Source organism: Cetorhinus maximus, chromosome 14, assembly GCF_964194155.1.
Source record: "Cetorhinus maximus chromosome 14, sCetMax3.hap1.1, whole genome shotgun sequence".
NCBI lineage: Eukaryota > Metazoa > Chordata > Chondrichthyes > Lamniformes > Cetorhinidae > Cetorhinus > Cetorhinus maximus.
This window is the reverse complement of record NC_135892.1, coordinates 25,639,983-25,661,441: the sequence shown is the minus strand read 5'-3', so window position 1 is coordinate 25,661,441 and position 21,459 is coordinate 25,639,983. Positions and strand designations below refer to the sequence as shown.

General features: G+C 42.6%; 2 protein-coding genes across 3 annotated transcripts in view; one reads left to right on the top strand and one right to left on the bottom strand.

Moving 5' to 3' along the window:
• The window catches only part of mgme1 (mitochondrial genome maintenance exonuclease 1), a 38,429-nt gene extending 21,583 nt beyond the window's left edge, over nucleotides 1-16,846 (bottom strand). Inside the window, exons 1-2 of one of the 2 annotated variants that reach the window (XM_078556705.1) lie at nucleotides 16,800-16,845; nucleotides 4,038-4,185 (exon numbers count right to left, since the gene is read on the bottom strand). The gene's annotated coding sequence lies outside the window, so the exon portion shown is untranslated. Of the gene's footprint in view, nucleotides 1-4,037; nucleotides 4,186-16,799 lie in introns of both variants that reach the window. The other variant, XM_078556706.1, reaches the window with a different exon arrangement.
• Nucleotides 16,847-17,183: 337 nt separating this feature from the next.
• Nucleotides 17,184-21,459, top strand: part of snx5 (sorting nexin 5) — a 54,262-nt gene continuing 49,986 nt past the window's right edge. Inside the window, exons 1-2 of the mRNA XM_078556704.1 lie at nucleotides 17,184-17,263; nucleotides 17,360-17,407. Coding sequence (XP_078412830.1) covers nucleotides 17,369-17,407 — 39 coding nt within the window. The 5' untranslated portion in view covers nucleotides 17,184-17,263; nucleotides 17,360-17,368. The remainder of the gene's footprint in view (nucleotides 17,264-17,359; nucleotides 17,408-21,459) is intronic.

Sequence of the window (21,459 nt, the reverse complement as noted above, 5' to 3'; positions counted from 1 at the left end):
GTAAGGAGATGGCATGAAAGAGAAGTTGAGGCCTGGGGCAGATCGGCCATGATCTTATTGAATGGCGGGACAGGCTTGAGGGGCCAAATGGCCTTCTCCTGCTCCTATTTCTTATGTTCTTATGTCTTCATAATTTAACCCTAAGGCCCCGTAGCATTCTGATGAATCTGCTCTGTAACTCCTATAAGGCCAATATATCCTTCCTGAAGTTCAATGCCCCCAACTGAATACTGTATACCAGAAGGGTACTGGCCAACTGTACAACTAATACACCACTTCCTGCCCTTTGCATTCCAGCCTCCTAGAAGTAAAGTCTAATACGCCATGTCATTTTGATTGCTTTTTGTACCTATCCACTAGCTTTTAATGAATTTGTGTACATGGACACCAAAATCTCTTTGCGTTTCTACAGTTCCTAGTTTCTTACCCTGAGGAAAATATTCCTAATTGTCTTCCTGGGCTCCAAAATGGGTGATCTCACACTGCCCAACACCAAACTCCCAATCGTTCTAGTTACCATACCTAACATACTAAACGGATGAAGAAATTCAGAGATAATGAACAAGGACTTGAGGGGGCAAAATCTTTACAGAGGATTTACAGATTCAAATTTGTCAACGTATTGTTCGACATAAACTGCCAGACAATGTTGTTTTGACCAGATGGGAACTAGGATGCCTCATGTGTTATTATACAAGTTACTCTGCTTAGTTCAGTGTTGCTTCATTTAATGTATATGATGATGCAATTTAAAACAAAACATTAAATTCCTATTCCTCTATGTTACTTATTGAATAATTCAAATTCTGTTCAGCAGATAAAATTAATTTGAATTATCAAAGTCACATATTATAACTTTGAGTTAGCTGTAATTCAGCGGTCTGACAGATTGATGACCAACAAGGTATCCCACGGTACTGTACAATACACATAGGATTGCACAACAATTTCAGTGTCAGAATCATGCAAAGATTCCTGCTTCATATTGCTCATGGCTTTAAGATACAAGGAAAACTCCAAACAAGGCTGCAGCATCTCTTATCATTACGATTAGATTTTTATTTTGATAGAGTATTATCTTTTTCTTATTGTGGCCCGTGATTCACAACTTTGATGTGGAGATCAACCACTTCTTTTAAAACTGAGATCGACAATTGTGTTTCAATGAATGCAACATAACATATGGTGCTGTAAGATCATACATAAAACAAAAGGCAGGAGAACAGGAATAAAAACAAAATATGGCAGATGCTGGAAATCTGAAATTCTGTTTTTAGAACAAAATAATAGATCTGTCCCATTGTGCTCTCATTGCAAGCTATGTTTAATGCATTACTGGGATACAGGAATAAGAATTATATAATCTTAAGGAACCTTCCCGACAGTATAGTCATTTACCATCCAGTTAGGTCATCTTTCGTTATACGCATTCCCTTTTCATGTAAAAAAAAGTGAAGCCAAAAATAAAGAATTTAAAGTAGGAGCCTGCCCCTCCCCTTCCTGACTTATCATGGAAGATGTTGTATGACAGAACACAAGCCCTCTTCCTTAACCACAAAGGTCATTTCAACTTTACAAAATTAAAAGCACATTAAGTGTCAGTTCCCTTATCAGTACAAGGATTGTTTCAACAGGACTTGGTCATGAAATATCTATTACTGACAGGATTTATCAAATATTCACATATAGAATCATACAGCACAGAAGGAGGCCTGGATGAATGAAAGAACTATCCCACTAGTGCCACCTTTTTTTTTACTCATGCAACCCTGCAAATGTTTCCTTTTTAAGTATGTATCCATTTCCTTTTTGAAACTTACTGTTGAATCTGTTTCCACCACTCTTTCAGGACTGCATTCCAGATCATGTGCTGTGCGAAAATATTTCTCCTCCTCTCCCCAACAACCCCCACACCCAAATCTTTTACCAATTATCTTAAATCCTTTGGATTTATAAAATATATAAGAGCTCTTTAATATTAAAGCATCAATGCTATATTGTTAAAAATGATTTACAGAGCCAGTGACCAACTAAAAATGAAAAGGGCATTTCAATGTGTTATGCATAAGCTTAATTATATACAAGTATGTACTTTATAGGCCCACACAAGTTGAACATTCCATTATTTAGCTTTGGTTGTAATCACTGCAGCTCTAATCAGTACCCTCTGCATTGCTCTCTGTAATAGTATTGGCTCAGAGGACAGTGCAACTAAACAGTCCAAGTTTAGTGTGCCATATGCAAGCGAACAATTAATACTACAGCTAAAGCAGAGAAACTTCAAATCAACAACTTGACAAAAGCCCAGGTCAGTTGTCATGTATTTTATTCAGGAAAATTGAAAAGAATTAACAGCAAAGCAGTTATAAGCTGATACGTGAATACAATACAATCTTAATAAATTAACGGAGTATGTCTAGAATACATTCGCCTGGTATTTGATGAAACATGCTGAACATCTGCCAATGTATGATAAACAGAGGGGAGGGCGGGGTGGTGAAGCAGGGCAGGGAGGGGAAAGAGTTCCCTCTCACTTGGAGTCATAAAGAGTCAAGACAGTGTCAGTTTGCTGTGCAAAGCCATTTAATGCCACTTGCACATTCCACCTTGTCTGTGCAAACTGGATAAACAGTGCAGATGGTTTCATTTAGAAGAGTCTGCACTAAATCTAATGCCAACCCACACAGACTTCAGTGGTGTAACCAGACAACAACTTTAGCTAGAGAGAAACTCTGGATAAGTACCTTCCTATGATAGTAATTTTATGTTACTTTTTCTTGTAAAAGGGACAGTATTAATGGAATTAACAACTTACAGCTCCAATTTAAACAACATTCATATCTTCAATTTTATTAGGGCTCCTTGATGTAATTTACAGTATGTTCATTTTACTAAACACCAAGATTCTTGTCATTTCTAGACAGTGAAATGTACACACATGTATTAAGACTTCAGCAAGGATTCATGTGGAACCTCTCAGCTTATGATAGAAAGTTTGCATGATGCCACTCCAATACAACCCAGCAATTTGTCTAAACTGTGGAATCCTGCGGGTTTATTCTTTTAGTCAATAAATAAGATTTCAGGTTTCATATCCAATTATTTATAGAATCAACTTCCAACATCTTTTCAGGTAGAGCATCCCAGATCCCAGTGAACAAATTCTTATCTCCTCTCTGGACCTCTTGCCAATTATATTGAATCCATGACTCTAGTTACTGACCCATCTGTCAGAGGGATTTTTTCCCCTCTATCTAACTCTGTTAAAAGCTCTCATCATCTTGAAAACCTCCATTAAGTCACCTCTTAACCTTCTCTGCTCTAAGAACAGCCCTAACTTTTCCAACCTCTCCTTACAACAGAAGACCCTCATCCTTGTAAAGATCCTCTGCACCCACACTAAGACTTTCGCATTTTTCTAAAGTGTGGTATCCAGAACTGTGCACAATACCCCAGCTGAGGCTGAACCAGTGATTTACAAAGTTCTAGCATGATTTCTCTGCTTTTATATTTTATTCCTCAATTTACAAAGCTAAATAATCCATATGCATTTTACCCTTCCACCTTTAAGGATTTATGTAAATAGACACCAAGATTTCTCTGGTCATTTACACTTTTCAAAATGGTGCCATTTATATGATAAATGGGGGAGCTTTGGTAGTACTACTGGAAGAGGTCCTACAAAGAAGAGTGCACACCTTTTGGAGCCAAGAGTCTTCCTCCATTGAAGATGAACACTGCAGCAGGATGGACTAAGGATAGCTGGAAAGAGTATCACTTGTGCATCAAACCTGGGAGGGTTTTGGCATTCTAACAACCCTTCAGTTTGGGATAGCATCACAGATGGGGAAATAAACTCTGGTAATTGGATTCATGCACAGATATGCTTATATTTTAGCAGAGCACTATCTGTTGCTATTATGTCTGAGGAACATATATAGAGAAGACAATGTACTGTGCTGCATGAATACAGGGAATATGGAAATTCCAACTCTGCAACTGAATCCCCTTGACAAAGATCATAAACTGAGCCTTACCATCTATCACTGAAGATCTGACTGGCCCTCTAGAGACCTTTGCTCAAAATGCAGCAGTCTGTCTCACCACAATCAAGGATTAGGTACGGCAGAGGGTTTCAGGAATCTCTCAGCTGCTTAATGATCCACTTGCAGAGTCGGAACGCACCTGGAGAAGTGTCCATTAGCACAGGAATGGCAGGAACCAGCATGAATGATGAAGACCTTTCTCAATGCATGAACAACACTCAACTTCTACTTAAATGAGGATAGTGTGATTGGGTGAACATGCAAGCATGCATCCTATAAATAACCATGGTGTCTGTAATTGCAAGGCAATCCACTGGTGCAGCAGAAGTGGTACTGAACCACTTTCATTCCCAAGGCAGACACTTCCATGCATCAAACAGCAACAACATATTTAGATAGCACTCTTAATGTAATAAAATGTCCCAAGGGGAATTCAGCATTAAAAAAAAGTTTGATACCAAGCTGTATAAGGAAATATTAGGTCAGATGACTAAAACCTGTTCAAATAGGTAGGTTTCAAGGAGTGTTTTAAAAGAGGAAAGCAAGAAGGGAAGGTGGAGAAGTGCAAGGAAGGAATTCCAGAGAAAGGTATGGCCGCCAACAGTGCAGCAATTAAAATTGGGATGCTCAGGAAGCCAGAATTAGATGAGCGCAGAAATTCCAAGAAGGTTGTGGGACTGGAGGAGATTAGAGAGACAGGGAGTGGCAAGGCCATGTAGGGAATTGAAAAGAAGGATGAGAATTTTAAAATCAAGACACTGCTTGAGCAGAAACCATTGTAAGTCAGCAAAGACAAGGGTGATAGAGGAACAGAAATTGTTGCAAGTTCGGACACGAACAGCAGAGTTTTGGATGACCTCAAAAGGAGGAGGATAGAATGTGGGAGACCAGCCAAGTGCAATGGAATAGTCAAGTCCAGGGGTTTCAACAGCAGATGAGCTGAGACAGGGGCAATGTCGAGTGATGTCACAGAAGTGGAAAAAGGTGGTCTTAGTGATGGCTCAAATATGTAGTTGGAAGCTCAACTCGGGGTTAAATCGACACCAAGGTTGTAAACAATCTAGTTTAGTCTCAGACAGTTTCCAGGGAGAGGGATGGAATTGGTAGCTGGGAGACAGAATTTGGAGCGGGGACCAAAAACAATTACTTCAGTCTTCCCAATATTTCATTGGAAGAAGTTCCTGCTCACCCAGTACAGGATGTAAGATAAGCAGTCTGATAATTTAGCAACTATAAATATACTATAAATCTATTGTATCGCAGCTGCCAAAACCCATTTGTGGAGGAGTCGAGAGGGATGGTGGTGAGGTAGATGGAGGATGTTGTCAGCATGTATGAGAAAGATAACAGTGGGCTGAATTTTGAGGTCAGTGGGTGGGCACAGTCGGCGGGCCCGGGAACCGCCAGGAAACGAGCCAACACCCGCAATCAGCCCCCGACCATGATTTCACGCTGGTGGGCCAATTAAGGCCCCCTAGCATGAAACGCTGCTCTTCACAGGTCGGGAAGGGCCGAGTGGGGGCGAGGGCCTGTCGGCTGCCGGGCCCAATGGCGACCCGGTGGCCGGTTTAAAAACCACCCAGGCAGCCCAACAAAGGCTGCCACAGAAGGACGTCTGCTCTGCATTGTCTTGATGAAGTCAAGTGCAGCTGGAGACACCAATCGGGAGGGCAGATCAGGTGGGCACTTGACCCTCCGCTTTTTGGATGAGTGCCTCGTGGTCCTGCTGGAGGAGGTGGCTGCCAGGAGGGACACACTTGTCCCCAGGGATGGGAGGAGGAGGCCGCCGCACCTCACAAAGAGGGCATGGGAGGAGGTGGCAGCTCTGGTTAGCAGCCATGATGTCGTGTGGCATACATGGGTGCAGTGCCAGGAGCGGTTCAAAGACCTGCTGCACTCAGAAAGGGCGAGTACCGTGTTGGCATGGGTCAGTGTGCAGAAGCGATAAGGTGTGGTCATCCCCCTGTGGACCTCAGGGGTGCCAGAGACTGAGTGCCAACTGTCAATGATGCCAGGGCTGGCCAAGGGGGTGAGCCCTGGCTGCTTGGATTGAGTGCCTTTTGGCTCAAGGGCCACAACTCGGATGTGCTCTGCAAGGTATTCCTCAGCTGGGCTTGGCCAGGCTGCAATGGCACTGCAGGTAGAGAGTGGACTCCCCTGTCCTTTCAGGAGAAGATGAGCCATAACCAAACAGAGAGGGCACGTATAGGGGAGGCCCATCCAACCTGCTGCTGTTTAGCAGATTCGAGCCGGACGCCCTTGAGCTCGAGAGCCAGCACGCTCCCCTTGCAACTGAGCATGGAGACGTGGGGGTGCCAGACGAAGGTAAGAGCGCAATGCACAGAGGTAAGAGTTTCGGATTGTGCAACCATTCTAGTGTAGTCTCTTCATTGATGGGAGCCTCAACCTGGAGTGCCCATTGATCAGTGAAAGACGATGGCACCATGATGCAGATCTCCATTGTCTCACCAGGGTGCCTGGCAGGCATAGTGACAGTGTGACAACTTTAACTAATGACATGTCCTTGTTCTCCCTTTTAGGTTTGTCAGCATGCAATCGCACTCTGGACCCCGAAGGGTCACCCGTGACGCCAGAGGACCACTGGGTTTCATTTGCACCTGCGTCACAACTGCTCTCTCAAGATACCAGCACCTCGGTGGGCATTAGATCTGCCACTAGAATGTCAGTGCACATTGGTAAGGACAATTCACACTCACCTGAAATGCAGGTGGAGGCAGAGAGTGCCCAGGGTGCCCGCAGTCGGAGGACTGTTGGGGACCAGAATGATGCTCAGTCGTGGCAGAGATCCATGAGAGTCTGCGTGTCATGGTCTCTGTTGTGAAGGAGCCCATGCAGTGCATTAGCACTGCGGTGACCCTCATGGCCGAGTGCACTACCTCCTCCATTGAGAGAGTGGCAACTCTCACGGACAGGCAACTCCAGGAACAGAATCAGGGGTTCCTGTGGTTGCACTTGGACCTGAAAGCCCTCACACAGGTAATGACCTCAGGTGGCCAGTGCCAGTTTGGGAGATGGATGAGGCACCAAGTATCCCAGCTAGGTGCCAGTCCATCCATGGTGAGCAGGGGGGTCCAGAGCGACCTCATGTTGGCGCACAAGCTGCTTGTCGATTCTGCGGGCTCCTCTCAGGGCGCTCTGGATGATGGCAGCAGCTCCTTCGCCTCTCTGCCACTGACCGTCGCATCTGATGAGGCTGCGATGGCTGGGGAGATGCCAGCCATGGCACTGGACGCTCCTGTCCAGGTGGGGCCAGCACAGGCTCCATTGGCCAGAGGACGACCATCAAGGTCATCAAGGCCAACAAGACACTAGAGTCAGCAGGCCACCTCCAATGCTGGTGCCAGCGAGGGGCAGGGGCACCAAGACATAGCACTCGCAAACATAAGTTTAAGGCACGATAAACATGAGTGACAGTTCACGGGTGATTTCCTGTTTATTTATGTTTGGTTTATATGTCTGCTGGTGTGGATATCAACACCAGTAATTGTAATGTCATAATGATTTCAATGGGATGATAACATTAAATTTGCCTTGGTTCTGATGGCCTGAGTATGCTTCACATTTTTTTGTTCTGGTACAGGGTATGCCAGTATGTAATGCTGGATGTGAGTGACTGGGTACTTTATTGCACAGGCATTGAGTGGACTTTAGGTGCAAATGAAAGGGTCATTTCAAACATCTGGGATGGAGGCGGCAGCCCTGGCATGAGGTAGAAGCTGATCTTTGGTAGCCTAGCTGAAGGACCATTGGATCAATGCTTCCCTGCCTCCCTGGCGGTTACCAAGGTCTGCCTCCATGCCCTCAGCATGCTCCTCTTCTCACTCACTACTGGACTCATCATCTGTAGCCTGTGCAGCTGTGTCAAGACCCTCTTCCTCCAATGGGTTCCTTCTTGCCAGTCCCAGGTTGTGGAGCGCAGCATGCAATCACTGTCAGTGACACCCGCTCTGGGGAGTATTGTAGTGCACCCCCTGAATGGTCCAGGCATTGGAAGTGCATCTTCAGAAGACCTATGGATCTCTCTATCGCCACCCTTGTGGAGGCATGACTCGTATTATAACACTGTTCTGCCTCTATCCTTGGGTGGCGGAAAGGTGTCATGAGCCACCTTTTCAACGATGCTCTCGTCAGCCAGCAGCCATCCATCCAGTCAGACTGGAGCACTGAAGAGCCCCGGCACCTGGGAGTGTCTGAGGATATAAGTGTCATGGGAGCTGCCTGCGTACCTTGCACAGACTTGCAGAATCTGCATCCTGTGATCACACACTATCTGCACATTCATGGAGTGGAATCCCTTCTTGTTGGTGAAGGCACCGGGCTCACCTGCTGGCACCTTGATGGCCACACGTGTGCAGTTGATTGCACCCTGGATGTGGGGGGAACTCAGCAATCTCTGCGGAGCCTCTGGCTTGCTCAGCCTGGCTGGCCTCATCCGTACGGTAAAGAATAAAGGGCAGTACCCGCCTGAACAGAGCTTCTGTCACCAGCTTGACGCAACTATGGACAGCTGATTGGGAGACTTCACAAAGATCCCCTACTGACCCTAGAAAGAGTCAGAGACATAGAAATTGAGGGGTGTCCACCCACATAGTCGGAGCTGATCTCAGGCCCAGTCATCTGACAAATGGAGGTCACTGTCTCCCTTGAGGCGGAGCCTCCTTCAGCAATGCACCTCGGACATACTGAGGTAGCTGCATCGCCGCCTGTAAGCCCTACCAGCAGGATAGTGGCATCTTCTGCGGCTCCTTCCGCCTTGGACTTCCTGCTGGCCCTGCACCGCTTGTGCCTGCACCTCTCCTCCCACAGGTGCCTCCCCTGGACGCAGCCTCCTCTCCCTTCTGCCCCTCTCTTCCTCCTCAGAGGATGCCACCAGAGGAGACCACAATCCCCAATATCGGGGTAATGGAAGGCTGTCTGATACCTGGAAGGATCCACACGGTCAGAATCCTCCAGGGGGCTTGGAGACAAGAAGGAGACCTGAAATGAAGCCTGGAAATGCTATCAATGAAGCCCCAAACAGAAATGAAGCTGCCAAGTACCAATAAGTCACCAGGAGCAAACTATGCACCAAACTCCCCTCTACTGACACCGGCAATGCTGCTCACCCTTTTTATCCCACCTGTGGATGAGGTTTTTTGAAATTGCCAGCTGGCCGCCTGCCTGTGCGACGAGCACGAAATCGCACTGACCACGAAAAATCGCCGTCAATTGGGTTTTAATGTCTGTAAGTGGCCTTTTAATTAATGGCGGTGCCGTTCCGGCACCTGCTCGTGCCTGCCAACTAAAATATTGCGCAAGTGTGTGATGACGTCAGGATGCTTACCCAACGTCATCACCTGCTATTTTATGCCCGATCGGGTTGGGTGCGCGCCTGCCCATGGGACATAAAATTCTGCCCATTGTGTTTTTTGCATAATGTTGCCAAGGGGCATCATGTATATGAGAAATAGGAGGGGGCCAAGAATCCAGCCTTGGGGGACACCAATAATGCGGGGGCAAGAAGAGAAGCCATTGCAAGTGATACTCTGGCTGCGATTAAATGGATAAGAATGAAACCAGGCAAGCATAGTCCCATCCAGCTGGATGTCAGTGGAGAGATGTTGCAGGACAGTGTGGTAAACTGCTGCGGACAGATTGAGAAGGACGATGGGGGATAGTTTACCTTTGTTAAAATCACATGAGATGACATTTATAACTTTGATAAGCGCTCTTTTGGTATGAACAATTAGAGGGAACCAAACATGGAGTGCCAGAAAAGATGGGTACAGATTTGGTAAGTGACAACATGTTCTCGGACTTTGGAGAGGAGAGGAAGGTTGGGGATGGGATGATAGTTTGCAAAGACAGTGGGGTCAAGGGTAGGTTTTTTGACGAGAAGGCTGATGATGGCAGATTTAAAAGGAGAGAGTGGGACAACACCTAAGGAGAGAGAACTATTAACAATATCAGATGACATGGGGGCCAGGGGGGGAGTTGGTTGGTCAGCAGCTTAATGGGAATCATGTTGAAGGAGCAGGAAGTGAGTCTCCAGGACCAGGTGAGCATGAGGAGAAATAGAAGAGAAACTAGAGAAAAATGCGAGTTCAGGGCTAGGACAGGGAAGAGCTCTTGAAGAGGTTTGGCGTGGTGAGGAAGGGCTTATTTCCAGATCAGAACCCAGTGGAGAGACGTTTAAATCTGTGCAAGCTCTTCCAAAGTTTGAAGAGACGTTGAAGCATCCAAGAAGATAGCTAAACAGATGAAATGGCCACAGGAAAACTAGACATTGCTATTACAATCTAGGTTGGTGGGAAGAGCACGAGGTTTATGCTTCACTGTCAGAAGAAATGTTGGTGGATGGTGATGTGGTACAAAAGGCTATTTTGAGTGCATATGAGTTGGTTCCTGAAACATACAGGCAGAAATTTAGGAATATGGGAAAACAGCCTGGGCAAACTTATATTGAGTTTGAGAGAGTAAAACAAAATAATTTTGACCAGTGGATACAGGCATTAAAGATAGAGGTGACATATGCAGCTCTTAGAGAAGTAATTCTTTTTGAAGAATTTAAAGGTTTGATTCCTTCGGTAGTGAGAACTCATGTGGAGGAACAGAGGGTTAAAATGATAAGACAAGCAACAGAGATAGCTGATGCTTATGAGTTAGTTCATAGATCTAAACCTTTTTAATCATCACCCTTTTAAATCAAAGAATGATAGAAAGTGGGAAGGTGGGTGGTCAGGGAAGAGGAGTAGGTGAAAATTCCCAGGAAGTTTTTTCTGAGGCTAAGGAGGAAGGTACTGAGGGTAGAAGTGACTTGAAAATTGAGATGTTTTCATTGTAATAAAGTTGGGCACAAAAAGTCAGTGTGTTGGTAATTGTAGTGAAAATTTGTTGGGATTATTACGACGCAGAAAAGTTCTGGAAGTAAAAGTATTGTGGGTTCTGAGGTTCAGGCACAGAATAAAACAAGTAGTTTGTGTACAGGCAAAACAGGAAGTATCAGTGATAGGTAAAGAATTAGGAATGTGTTCACAATTTACCCAAGGGAGTTCTGGGGAGCAGGCTGCAGAAATGTTTAAAGCTTTTGTGAAGGGGAAATCTTTCCATATATACAGGGTTGAGTAAGTAAAGATGTTAAAATTTTAAGAGACACAGAGGCTAGTCAATCCTTAATGTTGTGGGATAATGATATTTGTTATTCAGAGGGAATATTGCAGAAACAGGTGGGGTTCATGGAGATGCTAAACCTATTTCATTGTGGAAGGTAAATTTAAAGAGTAAATGGAAAACAGGTGAGGTGATTGTTGGAGTAGTGGAAAAATTGCCCATTGCAGGGGTTCAATTTATTTTAGGTAATGATATAGCTGGGTCACAGATGTGGGTGATGCCTATGGAAGTTGAGCAGCCTGTAGAGGTGTTTTTAACAGAAATGTTGCAGAAAGAACATCCTGGATTGTTTTCAGATTATGTGATAACAAGATTGCAAACTCACAAGTTGAAACAGGAAGAAAGGGAAGGTGAAGGTGTTGAAGTCCTATTAGCTGACACTGTTTTTCATAAGATTGTTCAGGAAGAAAGAATGGAGGATAATACAGCTGAGGTATTTATCTCAAGGCAGTTGGCAGAGTTACAGATAAAGGATATGCAAATAAGACAGTTATATCAAACAGCTTACTCTGAAACAGAGGCAGAACATATTCCAGAATCGTATTATCTTAAGGGTAATGTCTTAATGAGAAAATGGCTGCTGTATCATGTTTCAGCAGATGAAAGCTGGAGGGAAGTACATCAGATTGTTATACCATTTGGATATAGAAATGAGGCTCTGGGAATAGTTCATGAAATTCCAATGGGGGGACATTTAGGAATTAAAGACACAGGCGAAAAAACAAAAACATTTTTATTCGCCTGGATTGCATAGAGATGTAGTCAAATTCTGTAGAACATGTCACACGTCAGGTGATAGGGAAACCACAAGGAGTGATTAAGCTGGCACCTTTAATTCCAATTCCAGCATTTGAAGAACCTTTTTACAAGGTCATGATTGATTGTGTAGGACCCCTCCCTAAGGCTAAAAGTGGAAATCAGTACTTACTGACAATAATGGATGTGTCTACAAGGTTTCCTGAAGCGATACCTTTGAGAAATATTACAACAAAGAATTGTGGAAGAGTTGACTAAATATTTTTACAAGATATGGTTTACCGAAAGAAATACAATCAGATCATGGTTCAAATTTCATGTCACAGCTGTTTAAGGAAGTAATGAACAGTTTGGGGATAAAACAGTTTAAGTCAACAGCTTATCATCCTGAATCACAAGGGGTGTTGGAAAGATGGCATCAAACTTTAAAAGCTATAATGAGGGCATATAGTCAGGACTATCCACAGGATTTGAATAGGGGAATTCCATTCTTGTTATTTGCTATTAGGAATGCTCCTAATGCATCAACTGGATTTAGTCCTTTCGAATTAGTTTACAGTCATGAGGTAAGGAGACCACTGAAATTGATTCATGAGAAATTAGTGGATCCAATTCAGAAACTACTCTCTTGGATTATGTATCAAACTTCAGGGAAAGATTGGACAGAGCATATGAGTTAGCTAGGGAACATTTAAAGATATCATAGCAAGTGATGAAAATGAAGGCAGACAGGAAAGGTACAGCCCATAGTTTTGTTGCTGGGGAGTAAGTGCTAGTTCTGTTACCAGTACTGGGTGACTCGTTAGAGGCAAGGTTTAGTGGGCCTTACAGGTTTGAAAAGAAACTGAGCGAAGTTAATTATTTAATAAATACTCCATATAGAAGAATGAAGCAGAGTGTGTGTCATGTAAATATGCTTAAAAAGTACTTTGACAGGGAACAGGACCAAAAGGAGGTATTGGTGGTAGTGGATAAGGAGAAAGAGGTGGAAATGAAGGATTCTGAAATTGATTTTTCTCTAACCAAATTGAATAATGAGGGGTTACTTGAAAATTTAAATATAATATTGAGTTACCTTCCAGACAAGTGTCAAAGTGATTTGGAGAAGCTACTGCAGTCACACAGTTATTTGAGAGAATAAGCTCGGGAGGACAAATTTAGCTAAACATGATGTGTGTGTAGAAGTTTCATTTTCAATAAGGCAACATCCTTATAGATTAAATCCAGCAAAGTTATCACAAGTACAGAGAGAAAATGAATTCATGCTTCAAAATGACATCATGGAGTCTAGTTGCAGTAATTGGAGTTCGCCTATTGTGATGACACCGAAACCAGATGGAACACAAAGACTGTGTGTAGAATATCAAAAGATGAATGCGGATTCATATCCTATACCACAGTTAGAAGATTGCATTGAGAAAGTGGGAAATTCAAAGTTTATCACAAAAATTGATTTGCTAAGAGGATGTTGGCAAGTATCAGAGAGGGCTAGGGAGATATCAGTTGTTATGATGCCAGATGGACTATATCAGGTTAAAGTTATGCCATTTGGTATGAAAAATGCACCACAATATTTCAAAGACTGATAAACAAAGTAATTACAGGACTGAGCAATTGCGCTGTTTATATTGATGACTTTATAGTTTTCACGGGAGGAGCATTTACAACATCTGAAAGAACTATATACTGACTACAAGAAACTAATTTGGTAATGAACTTGGCTAAAAGTGAATTTGCAAAAGCGCAAGTTACATATCTAGGCCATACCATTGGACATGATAAGGTGGCTCCAAGAGATGTGAAAGTAAAGGCTATTGTGGATTTCCCCATGCCTACAACAAAACGAGAAGTTTTGAGATTTCTGGGCATGAGTGAGTTTTATTGGAAATTTGTATCAAATTTTAGCAGTGTGGTTGCTCCATTGACTGAACTATTTTTAAAAAATGAAGTCTCAATGGACACAGGAGTGTCAGAAGGCGTTTGACAGTTTGAAAATTGTTTTGACTTCGACACCAGTTTTGGCAGTACCCAATTATGCCAAGCAATTTAAGTTGGCCATTGATGCAAGTGATATTGGCATTTGGGCCATATTGTTAGAAAAAGATAAAACTGGAATTGAGAACGAGAGGGTACTTTTCATGGAAGTTGAATATACAACAGAGAAGATATTCAACAACCAAAAAGGAGACTCTGGGTCTGTTGTTAATATTGCAGCATTTTGAGATTTACGTTGCAAACAATTAATCAGGAACAATTGTTTATACAGACCACAATTCTTTAAAGTTTCTAGGCAAATTTCAAGAAGTGCAAGGCTGTTCAGACAGAGTTTACAACTGCAACCATTTAATCTACAGATTATACATGAGGCTGGACAAGAAAATCTAATTGCAGATGCATTGTCAAGAGTTTGAAGCTCAAAAGGGAAAATTGGACATGTAAAAAACCTGGACACTGGACTGGAATAATTTCTGTTGATATCAAGGATTTGTGTGTATATTGCTCTGTTAATGGATGCATCTGGTAATGTAATAGTGTGAGTATATAGATAAGTATAAGAGGTAATGTAAGATGGGTTAAGAAAATGAACCCATCTTTTTTAATTATGACGGTTCATTTTCCCGTAAGAAGTGGGGTGTCATGAAAATATAATAATTTTCATAATATTATTGTGATTTATTGTAAAAGTGGGTTAATAGTGGATTTGGGAGGGTGATTTAATTGAATTGGAGACAGTTGGTCTGGAGGTTTTTAGTTATCAACAAGTAACTAGGTTTGAAACGCTAAATATGTAAACATGGCTGAAATTTTAGAGTATGAAGAACATTTGCGTTTTTAGATAAATTAGGTTAGTTTGAATTTCAAAGAGATGGTGAGATCTTAAACCTAGCCAGAAGGAGCTAAGCCAAAATGTGTTTATTTTTCCCAAAGGTTGCTAATAAAATTAGCACTACGAAAGGTTTATATTATGAGAAAAGTACAGTTGCAAAAACATAGGCACAATGGAATTTGCATTAAAAGGGAGAAACATGCATAAAGGAGGTGAGGCTATGTGTAAGAGGGGAAGGCATTCTAAGATCTAATACAAGTGTGAAAAGTCCCCAGCCTCTGTGTATTAAGTTGCTATCTACAGGAACCGAAGCTGAGAAAACTCAATTTGAATTCGACTATTCAAGGTATTTGTGGCTTTGCCTGGGTCTGTTTAAATCTGTTTGTTTTTACTGTTGCCTTAACATAGATGTAAATGGGAACCAGATTAATTAGGGGTTTTAGGAGTTATTATAGTGTAATTTGTAGACCTATGTATGTGCTTAAAATCTTTTCTTTTGTTAATAAATGTTTTTTAGTTTTCTAAAAACCTCTGAAGTCGCGGTAGTCTTATTACTTCTGAATTCAAGGTACACATCTTGAAATAAAGTACAAATTGCAAAACAGTTGTGACCACGTGATCAAGTTTCCCTCATGGATTTGATCTGACTGGCACACATCATTTGTAACGTCATAACAAGCATTTTAAAAATGTATTTGGTTAGGTGGTAGAAGACAACTTCTCATGAAATCTACACTGACAAACTTGCCTAAAATCATCCAAAAGTTCAATCATAATTAAACTCCTAAAATTTCAAATCAAACCTGCATGATGGTACACTATAAATCTATTGTGTTGCTTCTGCCAAAACCCATTCATGATTAACGCAGGTGCTATGGTTCATTTTGCAATAACCACCTGTCCTTAACATGTATATTGTTCATATAAACAGGATCCAAAATTTGTATATGTAATATAATCTTAACCTGTGAACTATGACATAGTACGTCAACTTTGTTAACTGCAACATCATATTTTATGTATCATAGCGAAGCTCAGTTACTTGTGGACCTTGTAAGGTCTCTGAATTATACAAATGCCGCAGATCCAATATTATTTTCACATTGGGATGATGAGCAGCAAAACATGCCCAAAACATCATGTGGAACAATTGCACTGTCCAGTGGTACTGCAAATGCTGTAAAGTTAAAAGCAAAATACTGCGGATGCCGGAAATCTGAAATAAAAACTGAAAATGCTGGAAAAACTCAGCAGGTCTGATAGCATCTGTCGGGAGAGAGAAACAGGGGAATGAAACATTTTAGAAAGTATCCAATGGAGACAGGGAGTTACAACAAGCAGTTACATTGCAGTGAACCTGCTCTGTGCTCATTTTAGAAACAGGAGGGGATTCAACCCCTCCAGCCAGTTTCAGTGAGATTATGGCTGATTGGAACCTAACTCCATTTACTGAAGAAGAATCGTACGGATTTGAAACGTTAGCTGTTTCTCTCTCTTGAGACGCTATTAGACCTGTTGAGTTTTTTTTTCTAGCATTTTCTGTTTTTGTTTCAAATTTCCAGCATCCGCAGTACTTTGCTTTTATCCAATGCAAATTGCTCCATACAATTCAATACATTTACTCCAAAATCAGTGGATCTCAGTCTTAAAGTTCCAATTGACCCCAGCATCCACAGCTCATTTTTTTTTGGGAAGAGGTGGGCGGCGGTGCGGGGGGGGGGGGGGGGAGAAAGTTTCAGATTTCCACTCCCATTACTTAACTGCCGAATGGGCCCGGCTCCAACTTCAATGTTTTACACCCCTCGCTCTGGATTTCCCCACCCGAGTAAACTGTTTCTCATTATTGATTCAATCCGGCCGACACACGAAACGGCTGGGGCCTGAATCAAAACTCTAGTGACTGAGATGCCCAGTGGTGGTGCGGGGGTTTGAACCCAGCCGAGATGGAGCCACAAAATGCGCCCATTTCACTACAAGCCCGAATGAACAAACGCACTTACTTCCCAACGGGTCCCCGGCGGCCAGCACGCGCTTAAGCGCCTGGGGGGGGGGGAGGGGGGGGTGGGGAGAGATGTGGAAGCGGTGCCTGTTGGGAATTGTAGTTCGAGTTACGCTGCGCGTGACGATCCGGCTGGCCAAAAGCACTACAACTCCCAGAATGCATGACGGAGGAGGGGTGGGGGAGGGCAAGCTCTCACGCCAGCGCAGACCACGCCATCCTCAGAACGTGAAGCGTGCGTGGTAACGCAACGGGCTCGCGCGGCTCGCCCCCTATTTGTGTTCGTTCCGGTCACGTCGCTCTGATTGAGCGACACGGTCTCAGACCAATGGAAGCTCAGCAGTGGGCGGAGGCGGGCAGTCACCGCACCAATGGGAAAGCGGTAAAGGCGGGGCCTTTGAGCAGAGTTGAACTGACAGACAGCGCAGTGCCGGGAGGTTGGGTGAGCTGTTGGGGGAGACTGAGGTTGGTTGGATTGAGTTAACTTCTCAGTCATGGGAAATCGGGGGCGGAAAGTGAAAGCCTGTCGCCTATTTTAACCTTAATGCTTTTGCTTTGCAGGAGGGAGAAATGTTTGACAGTCCTGCTGACCTGAGTGAGGGGAATAAGGTATGTGAGGTGTGGTTTGAAGAGCAGTCACTTGGCTGTTTCCTGTTTGTTCATAAACAATATCCTTCAAGCTCCTGCTGCAAGTTTTGGGATTTGCTGCAACCTAAAAGTGGTGAGCGATGTGTTTCTGGGTGTAGGTCAGGGTATTTTAAAGGAGAGTTATATCATTATGCTTCTGTTTTTGTTTGTAGATCTGTTTAATAAAAACAATTGGCAAGTAACTTTTTATACTAGCCACGATGAGATGTACTCTCACTGGATCTGATATGCCGTCTATGTTTAAGAATTCATTATTGTTTTTAATGTTGGAAATCTAGCTGATGTTTTTAACTTTTTTTGTTGCATTGTTTTGCAGTTTGAGTCTGCATTTACTTTGTCTCCTTCTCACATCCTCTTTTTCTCCGTTCCAGTTCAAAAGACAGAGCAAAAGTATTTTTTAAAAGAGAGATGGACTTTCTTTTTCCTACAGTTACAACAGTGACTTAATTTTGAAAATCATTTCATTTGACTATAAAGTGCTTTGGGATGTCCTGAGGTTGTGAAAGTGCATTTATATTTGCAAGTTTTTTTGTGTCATGCTTTTCTTGACCTCGGGACATCCCAAAATAATTAAATATGTTGAAATGTAGTCACTTGTAACGTAGGAAACTTTATAAACATGGTGCGAGGTATCAAGAGTCATGCTTTGAAAGAGTAACTTGCTGTTACTCATTTGAATTGAGTACAGCTGTGCTCAATTTTCTTGACTTTCCCTTTTGCAATGGCTTGTAACTAAAATACAATTTAAAAACTTTGTCCACTTCTCCTTTGTAAACTCAGGAATTAGTCCTTTTTGGGATTATGGGCATTTGGGTATACCTCAGACCTTAAAACTAATGTTGACTGTTTTGGTATGTGTTTTTTTTTGTTTGAAAAAATACGTAGAATGGCTCAGCATAGGCTTTCTGGCCTTCGGTATAATTAGCCCTACTATACTTTTTCCAGCTAACCTTGGAAATATTTTTGCTTTAAATATTTATTCAATTCCTTTTTGAATGTTACTATTGAATCTGCTTCCACCTCCCTTTAAGGCAGTGCACTCCAGATCACAACTTGCTTTTTAAAATTTTTTCCCTCGTATTATCTCTGGTTCTTTAGCCAATCATCTTAAATCTGTGTCCTCTAGTTCTGCTGATGGAAATGATTTCTCTTTTTTCCTCTATCAAAACATTCATGATTTTGAACATCAATTCTCCCCCTAACCATCTCTGCTCTAATGAGAATAACCCAAGTTTCACCATAAGCTGTAGTCCCTCATCACTGGTACCATTCCTGTAAATCTCTTCTCCCTTTCTAAAGCCTTGATGTCCTTCCTGAAGTGAAACCCGAATTGAACACCATATTCCAGCTAAAACCTAACCAGTGTTTTATAAAGGATCAGCATAACTTGTGCTTTTTTTACTCCATGCCTTTATTAGTAGATCCCAGGATGTCATGATTTCTTAACATCCTTCTCCACTTTTCCTGTCAACATAACTTATATATAAATAGCACCTTTAACATAATAAAAATAAGGCTTTAACAGAAGCCTTATAAAACAAAATATGACAGGGTCACATGAGATATTGGGTCAGATGACCAAAGGTTTGGTCAAAGAGAGGTTATAAGGAGTGTCTTAAAGGAGGAAAGTGAATCAGAGAGGTTTAGGGCCGGAGCTTAGGGCCTAAGCAACTGAAGGTGCGGCCATCTATGGTGGAGCAGTTAAAATCAGAGAAACTTGGGAGACTCAGGAGGCCAGAAATAGATGAGTGCAGATATCTCGGAGGAGGTTATAGACATAGGGAGACTGAGGCCATGGAGGGATTTGAAAACATGAGTGAGAATTTTAAAATCAAGATGTTGCTTAACTGGGAGCCACACGAGTTGCAGAGAATTGGATGAGCTCAAGTTTATGGAGAGTAGAATGAGACACCAGTCAGGAGTGTTTTGAACAGTCAAGTCTAGAGGTAACAAAGGCACAAATGAAGGTTTCAGCAGCAAATCAGCTGAGAAAGGGCCAAATTTGGGCAATGTTATGGAGGTGCATTATTAAGGGAGTGCTGCGCTGTCAGAGATGCTGTCTTTCAGATGAGTTGTTAAACTGAAGCCTCACCTACTTGCTCATAGATGTAAAAGATGCCATGACACTATTTTTGAAGAACAGGCGAGTTCTCTTGGTGTCCTGACCAATATTTATCCCTCAGTTGACAAATCAATAACGTTATTTGGCAATTATCAAATTGGACCTTGCTGTGTATGAATTGGCTGCTGAATTTCCTGCATTAAAACAGTAACAGTACACAGATGTCCGATCGACAAGAAAAGCACCATATAATAATGCATGTCTGTCTTGCCCCTCAAGATTGCAAGCAGACTGTTGCCAGGATGAGAGATGAAGTCAGTAGCTTAGGAACAGAGTTTGGAGCGAGGGCTGAAAAGAGTCGCTTCATTCTTCTCAATATTCCATTGGAGGAAATTTCCTCCTAATTGGTACTGGGTGTTGGATAAGCAGTCTGATAATTTAGCAACAGTGGAGGAGTCAAGTGGTAGTGAGGTAGAACTAGTTGTCATCAGCATACTTGTGAAAACTGACATTATGCTTTTGGACGAGGGGCAGCATGTAGACGAGAAATAAAAGGAAGCCAAGAATAGGTCATTGGGGAGGGACACAAGGTGGGGAAGTGGGAAGAAAAGCCTTTGCAAGTGAAACTCTGGCCATGATTGGATAGATTTAAAAAATGGATTCAGGTGAGAGCAATCCCACCCAGCTGAGCGACAGTGGAGAAGTGTTGGAGGATGGTGTGGTCAACCATTTCACAAGCTGCAGACCGGTCAAGAGGAACGAGGACAGATAGTTTGTCACAGTCATATGGGTGTTATTTGTGACCTTAGCAAGAGGAATTTCGGTTCAGGGGCGGAAACCTGATTGGAGGGATTCAAAATGATATTCCAGGAAAGATAGAATCAGATTTAGGAGGCGGCAACACATTCAAAGATTTTGGAGAGGGAAGGGAGGTTGAAGATGGAGTAGTATTTTGAAAGGACAGTGAGGTCAAAGATTGTTTTTTAAGGAGAGGGGTGATGCAGATTTGAAGGAGAGAGGAACAATATCTGAAGGGTGAGAGGCATTGACAATATTGGCTAGCATGGGGACCAGGAGCGGGAGGTTGGGTGGTCAGCAGTTTTGGGGGAATAGGGTCAAGGGAGCTGGATGTGGGTCCCGTGGACAAAATGAGCTTGAAGAGGGAATGAGGGGAGATAGGAGAGAAGCTAGAGAAATATGCCAGTTCGGGCTGGGGGAAGTACTAGAGGAGGTTTGGCCCAGTGGGCTAGTGGAAGGAAGGCAGCTGATCAGATTATCTCAGCCTTGGTGTCAAAGAAGCCTATAGGCTCCTTGTATTTATTGTCAAGTTCAAAGATTTGTGTACATATAAAACCAAGACTTGCTGTTCCTCAGCCCTCTTTAAAGTTGTACAATTTAGTTTATATTGCCTCTTCTCATTTGTCCCACCAAAGTGTATCACTCCATGCTTTGGTGCATTAAATAGAATTTACAATGTGTCTGCCTATTAATCAACCTGCGATTTTCTGAAGTCTGTTACTATGTCTCCCATCTTACTACATTCCTGAGTTTTGTGGCAAAACTTGAAATTATGCTCTATACCCAACTCCAGGTCAGTAATATGTATCAAAAAGAGCAGCAGTCCTAATAATCTGGTGTTCTGTAGGGATGGGTATATTTCCATCCATTCCTTACTCCTGTCTGTTTCTGTCCTTTAGCCAATTTTGTATCCATGCTGTCACTGTTTCCTTAATTCCATGGGCTTTAATTTTGCTAATAAGCTGAGTTTTGTGGTACTCTTGTTTTTTTCAGTTCATATACAGAATTTCCACTCTGCTCTGCCCTCGACAACGCTTGTTGTTGCCTCATCCAAGAACTCAATAAAATTAGTCGAATATGATTTGTTGTTAGCATATCTGTGCTGGATTACGTTAATTAGCCTGTACTTTTCCAAATGCCAATTAATTTTGTC